Here is a 14,617-nt window from a genome sequence, read left to right on the forward strand (position 1 = left end):
TGGGAGACGTCACCGCTCCGTACGTGTGTTGAACGCGGAGGTGCCGTCCGTTCGGCGCTTGGATCATCGGTGATTTGGATCACGACGAGTACGACTCCATCAACCCCGTTCTCTTGAATGCTTCCGCTCGCGATCTATAAGGGTATGTAGATGCACTCCTCCCCTCTCGTTGCTAGTAAACTCCATAGATTGATCTTGGTGATGCGTAGAAAATTTTAATTTCTGCTACGATCCCCAACAGCGACAGTCCAAGCAATCGGCGGGGCGTAAAGCATGCAAGCTGGAGGCAATCTGTTTCGAGCCTCGACGAGATACGATCGGAATCAGAGGCATCAGCCGAGTCGTGGAGCGTATTGTAGGCACGCACTAAGATCGCTGGCGTCTGGCGACCTATCGTGCGGGGTAGGCCGAGCAAGGCCCAAGTGTGGGGCTGCGGCCCGTGCAGCTGGGCAGGCCGAGGCATGGCAGTGCGAGCAGGAAAAGATGGCTGGTGAAGCACGCACGCAGGAAAAGCTCTACGAAGCAGCGAACCGTGAGATTTGTTTGGCAAAAAAAAAATCTGCAACTGGTATTTACGTGGCTTGAGGTTAGCAACATGATGAAAAGAGAAAAAGCATTGGGAGTTGCAGGACACAAGTTTGGTGCATCCATGGAGGCTACCCGGAAGAGGCATTTTTTCTTTTGTTTTTGTTGCTAAGTGCACACGTGATTTTACCGTGAGGTTCGTAGATGGATCATGCATACACAGGGCGTCAAAGCAAGGCATGGAGATGTGCGGGCAGACACGACGCAGGGTGTAGCATGGTTGTAGTCGGATATGTTCGGTTGGGGCGGACTGGATAGTCTGACGGATCGACGTGAGTCGGTTGATACAGAAGACGGTGATGGTGACCGACTTCTGGGTGTGGAAACACGTGGCATAGGCCTGAGGGCTTGTGTGGCTTTGACAAGACTATGGCGCGGGGTTGATTCAAGGTGGTGTACACACGGAGCTTGAATACGACGGGGCGTGAGGGTGGACTGATCATCTACCATGGAGTCATGTTGAAGGTGGAGCTGGAGTCTGGAAAATTCACTCAGTGCTGGTTGAGGGGCTACGGCGTAAGTCGACAGAGAATTGAAGCCTATTCAGCGGGAAAAAAGCGAGTGACGTGTAGTTCGGACTGGAGCCCGGTGGTCTGATGGAAGTGTGAAACTCGTCATCGGTCGGTGATGATCGGTGCTACTCCGTAGTGGGGGTTGAGTGGTGTGGGTTCGCGACCCTTGAGACTCGACCGGGACAGCGAAGGCTCGACGTGGTAATAGCGGCGAGGCGTGCGGTGCGCACGGGGCATGGAGACTGGCCAGGGCTCTGGTGGTCATACATGTGGTGAGACAACTGTGAATTTGATTCGGGTTGACTACAAGCAACGATGAAATTCTTCAAGTTTCAAATAGACGGTCAAGAAAGGAGCGGTGATGTTGAGTTCAGTGAACTCTTATGTGTGACACCCAATATGTGAGTTGTTCACTTTCACGCAGGTCAGTGATCAGTGTGTGATGGCGATGGACTGATACTCTGGAAGTTGGGAGCGCAAACTAGAGTAATGTGGAACTTGATTTTGCTCGAGTGTTGACTGTGGTCAAGAAAAGAAGGGACTACAAGTTGCAGGTGGAGTCACATGAAGTCTTTGGAGTAGCAGCGGTACTCATGGGATAAGCTCAAGTCCAATGTACATGGAAGTTTGACGTAATGTCGAATTCAAGGTGGTGGATAATATTCGCCAAGGTGGAGTTTGTTAGAGTTGTGTCGAATATAGTGTACAAGGTAGGTTACATTTGGACTTGTAGTTGTATTGTGTTTAGATAGGATATAGGGTCGTGTCTAAGTAGGACACTTGTATCCTAGGCCTCTCATATATAGCGGGGCTAGACATATGATGTAACCTATACCAAAATAATAGCACAGGCGCGCAAGGGGGAGCCGGCGGCGTGTGCCGGCACCCGGGTGGCCGGGTGCAGTATTGTGACGGTGTCATAGGGAGGAGCGCCCGTAGTCAAGCCCTGTGGATATAGCCATATTGGTGAACCTCGTTAATAAATCTCGGTGTCGTACTCGTGTGATTGCTTGGTCCTCGGATGATCGACGGAGCGACTTGGATTTATTCTAACATGCTTGGCCACATGTTTTGTTCCGGAGGAAGTGGGGGCGCTACTGGAGTGCCGTTTTATACTGGGAGTGTCAACTTTGTGCAACAAGTGTAACTTGTCCTCTTGTCTTAATGCCTCTCTTTGACTTTTGTTTTGTTTACTGGCCTTAGACGGCAAAACCCATTTAATTGGTCGGCAGCGGAATACTGTAGATTATTAGCACGACTTAATTACACCCTCCCGGAGGGGAAATGCGGAGATGAGAGAGGAGGAGGAGAGGACGAACGACAAGCAGTGAAACCTTTTGCTAATGGCAAACACCAGAGACAGTTTCCCCCCTACTCAAGCAGTGAAAACTTCCCCTAAGCTAGGCATACAGCCAAGCAAGGCCTCCAGAGATTCCCCTCAACAACCGCTCTGCTTCTGGTTTTGGACCGGGGGACGGCACGACGCCCCTAAGCCCCTTGCCACCCACCCGATCTCCTCAACCGAAGGTCCAGATCGAGCTGCAGACACCGATGGTGAAATGCATGTGTTCGTCGAGTACACGCAGAGAGATAATGCCGAGGAGACGTACTAGTACAGACAAGACAGAGGGTACTGTACGCATCAGCCGGATCGCAGGACTTGATCACGACTTTATTTACTCCCAGATCCCTTCCCTTCTGACTTGTGTGAGCTTTTGTTACACTAGTAGTATACCAAACTCCGTGTCAGATTAACCGAGGCTTCAGCTGCCAGCGGGCCCCGTGGCACAGAAACGGACAACCTTCCGTGCCCAGCGCCCCCCGGGCCCACAGAAACCGCCCACGGTCCACCCCGAGCCCGAGCGAGCTACCTACACTCTCGTCCCGGCTCGTCGTGCTCTCACAGTCTCACTTGCTCACACTCACTCCGACCTCCTCCGGCTCCCGCTATATGCAGCGTCGCACCGGCAGCGGCGGCATTGCTGCTAGTGGCAGTACGATTGGCATGCGGAGGTGGCTGGCATAGGACTAGGAGGGTGTGGCTTGGCAGGGGAGGGGGCGTAGCGCCGGGCGTGAGCGGAGATGGCCGGGCGTGAACGGAGCGCGCGCGCAGTGGCGTCGCCGCCGCCCCCGCCGCTGCTGACCAACGAGCTGTCGCGCAGGACGCCGGTGCTGGGGCTGCGCCTCTGGGTGCTCGTCGGCCTCGCCGTGGGCGCCGCCTTCCTGCTCCTCCTCGCGCTCGTCTCCGTCCACCTCGCGGTGGCCGCGCGGCGGCGCCGTCCCAAGGGGAAGGCGGCGGCGGGGGCGGGGGCGCAGCCAGCGCCGCTGTCGCCCGCGACCATCCCGCCTGTGTCCAAGGAGATCCAGGAGGTGGCCGTCCACGTGGGCTCCCTCCGCCACTACCTCGAGATGGGCGCCGCGTACCTCAAGGACGGCGGCAAGGACGGCGGCGAGTCGCTGTGCGGCAGCGTGGCGCACGGGTCGCAGCGCGTGCACATCGAGGCCGGCAAGGACCGGCGCATGGTAGCGTGCGCCGACGCGGAGGCCGGGTCCGTGCAGTCCGACCCGGCGTCGTCCGTGGGGGCGGGCCCCGAGGTGTCGCACCTCGGGTGGGGCCACTGGTACACGCTCCGGGAGCTGGACGAGGCCACCGCCGGCTTCGCCCCCGACCGCGTCGTCGGCGAGGGCGGCTACGGCATCGTCTACCTCGGCGTCTTCGCCGACGGCCGCCAGGTCGCCGTCAAGAATCTTCTCAACAACAGGTGCGTGCCAATAGAGCAGACAAGAGCGCGCGTCCCGCCTGCATGTGCGTGGCTAGCTCCGTGACAAGTTTGCCTTTGTGTTTTTGGCGCATGTTGCTGGCCGGCGCAGGGGGCAGGCGGAGAGGGAGTTCACGGTGGAGGTGGAGGCGATCGGCCGCGTCCGCCACAAGAACCTCGTCCGGCTGCTGGGCTACTGCGTCGAGGGAGCGCACCGGTACGGCACCCAACTCAACCCAGCTGAGCCCCTCCACACCACATGCACGCATCGGCTGATGATGGGTCGACACCGTCTTTGTGCCTAGCTACGTACTCCTCCCAATCTCACCTACCACGCAGCACTTGACACTCGCCACTTGCTTGTGGCCTCAGGATCCTGGTGTACGAGTACGTCGACAATGGCAACCTGGAGCAGTGGCTTCACGGCGACGTCGGGCCCGTCAGCCCGCTCTCCTGGGACGCCCGGATGGACATCGTGCTCGGGACAGCCAAAGGGTGGGTGAACTACCAATCTGGTTTGATTGCCGGACTCCGGCGGCGTTAATCGGTTCGTTAATGGCGAGTCTGAGTACCGCGATCTGGTTTGGTTTCAGGATCACGTACCTGCACGAGGGGCTGGAGCCCAAGGTGGTGCACAGGGACATCAAGTCGAGCAACATACTGCTGGACAAGCGGTGGAACTCCAAGGTCTCCGACTTCGGCCTCGCCAAGCTCCTCGGCTCCGACAGCAACTACGTCACCACCAGGGTCATGGGAACATTTGGGTACCTCCCTCCTCCTCCTTCTCAGCACCTGAACTGCATCCATCGTTGCAGTGCATTGCAAAAATGTGAGTTGTGTCTGAACTTGAATCGTGTCCCTCTGCTTTTTCTTGGCAGTTACGTGGCGCCGGAGTACGCGAGCACCGGCATGCTCAACGAGAGGAGCGACGTGTACAGCTTCGGGGTCCTCATCATGGAGATCATCTCCGGCCGATGCCCGGTCGACTACGCCAGGCCTCCCACGGAGGTTATTAGCTAGCTCTGAATATGTCTGTTTTGGTCTGTCATGCAGATAGAATCAACTCAACCATAGCTTGTGTCGTGTGGGTGCATCTCTCTTCAGGTTAATCTGGTGGAGTGGCTGAAGAAGATGGTGAGCAACAGGGACTACGAGGCCGTTCTGGACCCGAAGCTGCCGGAGAAGCCGTCCTCCAAGGCCCTGAAGAAGGCGCTCCTGGTGGCGCTGAGGTGCGTGGATCCCGACTCGCAGAAGCGGCCCAAGATGGGGCACGCCATCCACATGCTCGAGGTCGACGACTTCCCCTACCGAGATGTGAGCCTCGCTGCTTCTTTTACCTCCTTATCATCAAGTCAATCGCATTGCTCATTTGCTCATACCAACGTATTTTTTTGGATAACCAAGTCAATTCCAAGTTACATATGGCGAGATTGACGCAATTGCCGGGCTACCGTCGTAAAAAATGTGTGCCAGTTATACTAATCCGTGTGTAAATGCCTGATGATTTTAAAAGTGGACACCTCTGCATCCGAGTCCGGAGAAACGGACAGAGCAGGTGCATCAGGGTTTAGAATAGCAGAGTGCTGGCTCTGATTACTAGTTTCATGTCTGACCTTGGACCAAGCCTTCATTGCAGATTCCTCGAGAGTTAAGTTATCACCATGTTACCTGACTCTGCTCTGAACTGCCGTTGGGGATGTTAATTACTCTGTCATCTCGAAAAAGAACTCTTGATGACCTCGAGATCACCATGTCGCCATGGTTATTTTTATCAGATTGAAATTATACTGCCCCCCTGAACTAGTGTTTGGTGACTTGATCCGATGCTGTTTTGGCAACTCTAGCAGAAGCACACATATAGTACTATATGTTTCTGCCATCGCACCGTCATTCTGCATCTCATCCGAAGTTTCAGAAACCAGGACTTGACTCTGAAATTAGATTTATCCACCCTCTCAAATTCACAGTTTTTTGCTCGCCTGCTCGCAGGATCGTCGGACTCTGCGGCCGTGCCAAGGCAGTCCCCTGGAGAAATCAAGGAGGCCGGTGACAGAATCAGGCCATAGCAGCTGCTACGATGGCAACAGCAGCACCGCCGCCACTACGCCGTCCAGGTTCCAGTAGGGCTAGTTGGCTCGCACGTCCTAGGGTTTTTGCTCGTTGTCAATCACAATGCCTCTTGCGTTCAGCTCTAGGCAGCTTGGAAACGCAGTGCTGTAACTTGTTTTTGTCGGTGCCGTTCTTACTCCCGTTTCTGCTGCCTCGTACTAGTTTTGTGGAAGCCCTGGTTGTTCTGTCGAGGGTGTAGGTCAGCTATATCCTTGGTGAAAAGTTTCCCCTGGTTTGTCTGCTCTTTGTAGGTTTTGCGTGCACACCCCCTGCCTCTGTGATTGACGTAGCTTGCCGGACTGTTGTATAGTGGATTTTACTCTTGTGTTAGAACGTTTCTTGCCTGGATCTTGTGTACAAAACTGTGAGTTCTAGTTTTCTTCTTAACTTCATGCTTGGAAGCATGATTCGATTTTTTTTTAACACAGTACAATCGAAATTGCTCACATATGTTACAAACAACAATTGTTAGTCCTGTGCATGACCGATTGACCTTCACACTTGAATAAAACATCCTATACTTACTTAAAAATGGGAGTACAATTGTAGTAAATTATTCTTGTGTCAGATTGTTTCATGCTCATATCTTGGTCTGCAATAGCTTTTTAAAGATGCTCCCAAATTGATACAAGCCGTCAAAATTTGACGTGACTACTGGCTTATGTAGTAATATTACTACTCGTATTAAGTAAGATGATATCAATAATAATTCTATAGGGCTAATATGGACTTTACATCTACTACAAAGAAGGTAAGGAAGCTAGGTTCAGCTAGTCGCTAAATCAAGAAAGTAAGTAAGAAAAGCAAAATATATTACCCTCATGGATGTTTGTTAGATACGACGTTCCAAAGATCAAGAGGCTGATTGTTGGCAAGTGCAAAGAATTGGATACCAATTGGTTGGCTAACAATTGGTTTTTGCCAATCTCCAAAAAAGTTGTCAAATTTTTTTCTCGAATATGCACGAGCGTGCATATTATATATTAAAGAAGAAATGCAAAGATTGCCTCCATCATAGTTTACAAGATTTCCATTACAATTTACCCTTCCCTACGCGCCCACCTTTCTAAACTACCAAAGAAGGGTTCAACGTCCCCTTTAAACTTGCCGGCTAGCGACCATATCCTCCCTTCGGACTTCACCCTAGCAATAAGCACATCCATCGAAGGGGATGCTCCGTCGAACACAATAGCGTTGCGATGCTTCCACAACTCCCAAATAGTGAGGATGAAGATAGTATGTAGATCCTTGCGTCGCAGGTTGTTCGGACCTTGCTTATCCCGAAGCCAAAAGTTGTCAATTTTTTATCCTGCCAAATGTTGGCATCAAACTAATTAGCCTCCAACATCACCGACTCAACAAGGTATTATGTATGTGCTGGATTTGTTAAAATAAGGTGTATTTGGAGGGTGAATGATGTGAAATAGTGTCAACATTTGCAGAGAGACGGAAGGAAATATGCCCTGGAGGCAATAATAAAGTTGTTATTTATATTTTCTTATATCATGATAAATGTTTATTAATCATGCTAGAATTGTATTAACCGGAAACTTAGTACATGTGTGAATACATAGACAAACAGAGTGTCACTAGTATGCCTCTACTTGACTAGCTCGTTGAATCAAAGATGGTTAAGTTTCCTAGCCATAGACATGAGTTGTCATTTGATTAACGGGATCACATCATTAGAAAATGATGTGATTGACTTGACCCATTCCGTCCATTCCGTTAGCTTAGCACTTGATCGTTTAGTATGTTGCTATTGCTTTCTTCATGACTTATACATGTTCCTATGACTATGAGATTATGCAACCCCCGAATACCGGAGGAACACCTTGTGTGCTATCAAACATCACAACGTAACTGGGTGATTATAAAGATGCTCTACAGGTGTCTCCGAAGGTGTTTGTTGGGTTGGCATAGATCGAGATTCGGATTTGTCACTCCGAGTATCGGAGAGGTATCTCTGGGCCCTCTCGGTAATGCACATCACTATAAGCCTTCCAAGCAATGTAACTAATGAGTTAGTTGCGGGATGATGCATTACGGAACGAGTAAAGAGACTTGCCGGTAACGAGATTGAACTAGGTATTGAGAAACCGACGATCGAATCTCGGGCAAGTAACATACCGATGACAAAGGGAACAACGTATGTTGTTATGCGGTTTGACCGATAAAGATCTTCGTAGAATATGTAGGAGACAATATGAGCATCCAGGTTCCGCTGTTGGTTATTGACCGGAGATGAGTCTCGGTCATGTCTACATAGTTCTCGAACCCGTAGGGTCCGCACGCTTAACGTTCGGTGACGATCGGTATTATGAGTTTATGTGTTTTGATGTACCGAAGGTTGTTCGGAGTCCCGGATGAGATCAGGGACATGACGAGGAGTCTCGAAATGTTTGAGACGTAAAGATCGATATATTGAAAGGCTATATTCGGACATCGGAAAGGTTCTGAGTGATTCGGGTATTTATCGGAGTACCGGAGAGTTACGGGAATTCGCCGGGGAGTATATGGGCCTTATTGGGCTTTAGAGGAGAGAGAGAGAGGAGCTGCCTAGGGCAGCCCGCGCGCCCCCCAAGGCCTAGTCCGAATTGGACTAGGGGGAGGGGCGGCACCCCCTCCTTCCTTCTCTTCTCTCTTCCCCTTCCTTCTCTCCTACTCCTACTAATTGGAAGGGGGGGATCCTACTCCCGGTGGGAGTAGGACTCCCCAGGGCGCGCCATAGTAGAGGGCCGGCCCTCCCCCTCCTCCACTCCTTTATATACGGGGGAGGGGGCACCCCATAGACACACAAGTTGATCAGTTGATCTTTTAGCCGTGTGCGGTGCCCCCCTCCACCATAATCCACCTCGGTCATATCGTAGCGGTGCTTAGGCGTAGCCCTGCGACGGTAGCATCATCATCACCGTCATCACGCTGTCGTGCTGACGGAACTCTCCCTCGAAGCTCTGCTGGATCGTGAGTTTGTGGGACGCCACCGAGCTGAACATGTGCTGAACTCGGAGGTGCCGTGCGTTCGGTACTTGGATCAGTCGGATCGTGAAGACGTACGACTACATCAACCGCGTTGTCATAACGCTTCCGCTTACGGTCTACGAGGGTACGTGGACAACACTCTCCCCTCTCGTTGCTATGCATCACCATGATCTTGCGTGTGCGTAGGATTTTTTTTCGAAATTACTACGTTCCCCAACAGAGACAACAAGCTGTGCCTGTTGGGGAACGTAGTAATTTCAAAAAAATTGCTATGCACACGCAGGATCATGGTGATGCATAGCAACGAGAGGAGAGATTGTTGTCCACGTACCCTCATAGACCGAAAGCGGAAGCGTTAGCACAACGCGGTTGATGTAGTCGTACGTCTTCACGATCCGACCGATCCAAGTACCGAACGTACGGCACCTCCGAGTTCAGCACACGTTCAGCTCGATGACGTCCCGCGAACTCCGATCCAGCAGAGCTTCACGGGAGAGTTCCGTCAGCACGATGGCGTGATGACGGTGATGATGTTGCTACCGACGCAGGGCTTCGCCTAAGCACCAGTACGATATGACCGAGGTGGAATATGGTGAAGGGGGGCACCGCACACGGCTGGAATAGATCAACAGATCAACTTGTGTGTCTTGAGGTGCCCCCTGCCCCCGTATATAAAGGAGCAAGGGGGGAGGCGGCCGGCCAGGAGGAGGGCGCGCCAAGGGGGGAGTCCTACTCCCACCGAGAGTAGGATTCCTCCTTTTCCTTGTTGGAGTAGGAGAGGGAAGGAAGGGAGAGAGGAGGAGAAGGAAAAAAGGGGGGCGCCGGTGAGGGAGTCCTGGATTAGGGGGTCCTCGGACAACCGGACTATATACTTTGGCCGGACTGTTGGACTATGAAGATACAAGATTGAAGACTTCGTCCCGTGTCCGGGTGGGACTCTCCTTTGCGTGGAAGGCAAGCTTGGCAATTCGGATATGTAGATCTCCTCCCTTGTAACCGCCTCTGTGTAACCCTAGCCCCCTTCGGTGTCTATATAAACCGGAGGGTTTAGTCCGTAGGACAAGAACAATCATAATCATAGGCTAGCTCCTAGGGTTTAGCCTCTACGATCTCATGGTAGATCAACTCTTGTAATATTCATATCATCAAGATCAATCAAGCAGGAAGTAGGGTATTACCTCCATCGAGAGGGCCCGAACGTGGGTAAACATTGTGTCCCCCGCCTCCTGTTACCATCTGCCTTAGACGCACAGTTCGGGACCCCCTACCCGAGATCCGCCGGTTTTGACACCGACATTGGTGCTTTCATTGAGAGTTCCACTGTGCCGTCACCATAAAGGCTTGATGGCCCCTTCGATCATCGGCAACGATGCGATCCAGGGTGAGGTTTTCCTCCCCGGACAGATCTTCGTATTTGGTGGCTTCGTACTACGGGCCAACTCGCTTGGCCATCTGGAGCAGATCGAGAGCTACGCCCCTGGCCATCAGGTCAGGTTTGGAAGCTTGAACTATACTGCCGACATCCGCGGAGACTTGATCTTCGATGGATTCGAGCCCATGTCAGGTGCGCCGGACAGTCGCGATGAGCATGACTTAGCTCTGCCGTCAGACGGTGTTCGGGAGATCACACCTGTGGCCACTCCGGCCCTCAATCCGGAGCAGATCGTGCCGTCCGAGGACGGGTGGATGGACCCCGCCACGGAGGCCGCGCACTCAGCGGTGATAGAGCCAAATGCTGACTTCACCTCCTATGAGACCTGTGTTGCCGGACACTTGGATTCGTCCCTGGCCACGGGCTCCGAACCGCCTACGTCCGTGCCTATCGAATCTGATCGGGCACCGATCATGGAGTTTTCCTCCGCGGATATCTTTCAGCACTCGCCCCTGGGCGACGTGCTAAATTCATTAAGGTCTCTCTCCTTGTCAGGAGACCCTTGGTCGAACTATGTCCGGCTTGAGTGGGAAGCGGACGACGAAGAAATTCGTTCCCCACCCACCACCCACTTAATAGCCACTGTCGACGACTTAACCGACATGCTCGATTTCGGCTCCGAAGACATCAACGTATGGACGACGATGCAGGAGACGAACAGGAACCACCGCTCACAGGGCGCTGGACTGCCACCTCAGCATATGATATATACATGGTGGACACCCCCAAAGAAAGCGATGGCAATAAGGCAACGGAGGATAATCCCCCCGAGAAGCAATCTAAGCACCGGCGTCATCGGCGCCGCTCTAAGCCCCACCATAGCAAAAGCAGCGATACCGGCACAAGAGACAATAACGCTACGGATAGTGCCGAAGACGAAGACAATCCCCTCCAGCCAGGTTTCGAGCGGGAGGATGGGCAAGCTAGCCCTAAGGAACAGGCAGCAGACGGAGAATTAGAGGATGACAATTACATGCCCCTCTCCGAAGATGAGGTGAGCCTTGGCGACGAAAATTTTATCGTGCCCGAGGACCCCGTCGAACAGGAGCGCTTCAAGCGCCGACTTATAGCCACAGCAAAAAGCCTGAAGAAAAAGCAACAACAGCTTCAAGCTGACCAAGATCTGCTAGCGGATAGATGGACCGAGGTCCTGGCGGCCGAGGAATACGAACTCGAGCGCCCAAACAAGAGTTACCCAAAGCACAGGTTGCTACCCCAACTCGAGGAGGAAGCATTAAAACCTACACTACCAGCGTATGATGCGGCTGATCGGCCACCTCGTGGCCGAGACAGAGCGGCATATCAGCCCGAAGTCCAGCCCGCACCCCGTCGCCAGTCAAACAAAAACACCAAGGCCCGGGGCAACACGCAGGACCTGCGAGACGTATTGGAAAACAAAGCAGGACATACAAGATCGATCTACGGATCACGGGGGCGCTCCCCAACGCATGACGACGATCGTCACTCCGGATATACTAAAAGCAAATCCGGCCGGGCCGAATACAGCAGACAAGACTCGTATGAACTGCGTCGTGACATAGCCCAGCACAGAGGCGCCGCACACGCCCTATGCTTCAGTGATGAAGTGACGGATCACGAATTCCCAGAAGGATTTAAACCCGTGAACATTGAATCGTATGATGGTACAACAGACCCCGCGGTATGGATCGAAGATTTCCTCCTCCACATCCACATGGTCCGCGGTGACGATCTACATGCCATCAAGTACCTCCCACTAAAACTCAAAGGACCGGCTCGGCATTGGCTGAATAGCCTGCCAGCAAACTCCATTGGCAGTTGGGAGAATTTGCAAGATGCATTCCTTGACAACTTCCAGGGCACTTATGTGCGACCACCGGATGCCGATGACCTGAGTCACATAACCCAACAGCCAGGGGAATCAGCCAGGAAATTCTGGACTCGGTTCCTAACTAAAAAGAACCAAATTGTCGACTGTCCGGATGCCGAGGCCTTAGCGACATTTAAGCACAACATCCGTGACGAGTGGCTCGCCCGACACCTCGGCCAAGAGAAGCCGAAGTTCATGGCAGCCCTCATGACACTCATGACCCGCTTTTGCACGGACGAGGACAGCTGGCTGGCTCGCAGCAACAATACATCAAGAAATCCTGACAATTCAGATGCCAAAGATAGCAACGGCAGACCACGTCGCAACAGACACAAGCGCCACAACAACGGCGACAACGCCAAAGACACGGTAGTCAATGCCGGATTCAGTGGCTCTAAATCCGGTCAGCGGAAAAAGCCGTTCAAAAGAAGCAATCCGGGCCCTTCCAGTTTGGACCGCATACTCGATCGCTCGTGTCAAATTCACGGCACCCCCGATAAGCCAGTCAACCACACCAACAGATAATGCTGGGTGTTCAAATAGGCCGGCAAGTTGAATGCCGAAAACAAGGAAAAGGGGCTACACAGCGACGACAAGGAGGAGCCCCGGCCGTCGAACACAGGAGGACAGAAGAAATTTCCTCCCCAAGTGAAAACGGTGAACATGATATACGAACCCATATTCCCAAGCGAGAACGGAAGCGTGCACTAAGGGTCGTCTATGCGATGGAGCCAGTCGCCCCAAAGTTCAATCCATGGTCTTCTTGTCCGATCACTTTCGATCGCAGGGACCACCCCACTGTTGGAAATATGCCCTAGAGGAAATAATAAAATGGTTATTATTATATTTCCTTGTTCATGATAATTGTCTATTGTTCATGCTATAATTGTGTTATCCGGAAATCGTAATACATATGTGAGCACATAGACCATAACATGTCCCTAGTGAGCCTCTAGTTGACTAGCTCGTTGATCAATAGATGGTTATGGTTTCCTGACCATGGACATTAGATGTCATTGATAACGGGATCACGTCATTAGGAGAATGATGTGATGGACAAGACCCAATCCTAAGCATAGCACTAGATCGTGTAGTTCGTTTGCTAAAGCTTTTCTAATGTCAAGTATCATTTCCTTAGACCATGAGATCGTGCAACTCCCGGATACCGTATGTCGGGGATATACCCCGCGGTATGACCCGGCCGGAAGTATGACCCGACCGGACTTGGCATTTCACCGATGACCCGGCCGGACTCATGGGTCTGGCGGCTCATTGGTCAAACAGCTCATGGACCAGACGACTCACTGGAGACCCGGCGGGCGGATCAGACGGACGCCACGGCCCAAGGCCCAACAGGCTGGCTTATACTTCGGTGGGCCGGCTTAAGATGAAAGGTGTGAGGATTATTTCTTTTACAAGGAAGCAAGACCCGGACTTGTATTAAACTTATAAAGAAAGATAGACTAGTCCTAATCCTACTAGGACTCCGCATGTAACCCGCCCCTCTAACTTATATAAGGAGGGGCAGGGCACCCCAAAGAGGGACAAGGAACAAGAAACAATCTCTAGGGTGAGACACCGAGAGCCGGTTCCCAGCGACTCTCCCGTGAGCATAATGAGACCTAGCCTCAAATAGCATGTAGGGTTGTTACCGGATGATGTTTCCCGGGGCCCGAAGCTGTCTAAATCCTTGTCTTGTGTTGCGTCTCTCGATTCCGCCCAACCCCTCTCAAGCTACCGCATAAATGCGTTGGCCTCACGACTAAGTCCTTACACTAGGACATCTGCCGTGACAATTCCACGACAGTTGGCGCCCACCGTGGGGCTCGCGCACGGTGGTGCGAGTTCTTGGAGGGATCCTTCTTAGGGATCGAGAAGTTCGCAATTTTTTCGGATAAGAAGAACCTTTTTTAAGGATCTACATCATCGAGAAGTGGTCACAGCAATGGCAGACACGAGATCTTCGATTAAGAGAAGTCAGAAGTTGCATCTTGGGCACCACCGCAAGCCGCCATATCAATTTCGTGTGCCGCCGCAGGTTGCCAGCTCGAGGCCTGAAAAATCTGCTATAGTTTCGATGTGTACTGTTGCCGTGTCCGATTACTATCGTATTTGAGGCATACTAGATGAAGTTTCGAGCCAGCCGACCGGGGTACGCTGAGCCTGATCTCAAGCTGTGTTCAGGTCAATCACGTGGTGTGCTAATACTAGAGCACGGACTTGCTATGAAAGAAAGATCTGATTAAAAAAAAGGGGGAGCAGCCGCCGCATGATCTTCCACGCCCACATCAGCAGATAAGGACGATCCGTCAAATCAACGTGGGACTAAGTATTGCTAATATGTAAGTGGTCAAAGGTCAAAATACCAGGAATTACAGAAAAAAAAGGG

At 52.3% G+C, this 14,617-nt stretch overlaps 1 protein-coding gene across 2 annotated transcripts; it reads left to right on the plus strand.

Annotated features, from left to right (window-relative positions):
- Positions 1-2,986: 2,986 nt before the first annotated feature.
- Positions 2,987-6,357, plus strand: LOC123182148 (probable serine/threonine-protein kinase At1g01540). Of its 2 annotated transcripts, XM_044594622.1 has the most exons (7): positions 2,988-3,859; positions 3,969-4,073; positions 4,229-4,351; positions 4,450-4,620; positions 4,735-4,864; positions 4,961-5,170; positions 5,846-6,357. In XM_044594622.1, the coding sequence occupies exons 1-7, from the start codon at positions 3,180-3,182 to the stop codon at positions 5,978-5,980; spliced, it is 1,554 nt and encodes a 517-aa protein (XP_044450557.1). In that variant the 5' UTR covers positions 2,988-3,179; the 3' UTR covers positions 5,981-6,357. The 2 variants fall into 2 exon arrangements, with proteins under 2 accessions (XP_044450556.1, XP_044450557.1); XM_044594621.1 differs by having other exon boundaries at positions 2,987-3,859; positions 4,450-4,864.
- Positions 6,358-14,617: the final 8,260 nt, after the last annotated feature.

The sequence above is a fragment of the Triticum aestivum genome, chromosome 1D (assembly GCF_018294505.1).
Source record: "Triticum aestivum cultivar Chinese Spring chromosome 1D, IWGSC CS RefSeq v2.1, whole genome shotgun sequence".
Lineage (NCBI taxonomy): Eukaryota > Viridiplantae > Streptophyta > Magnoliopsida > Poales > Poaceae > Triticum > Triticum aestivum.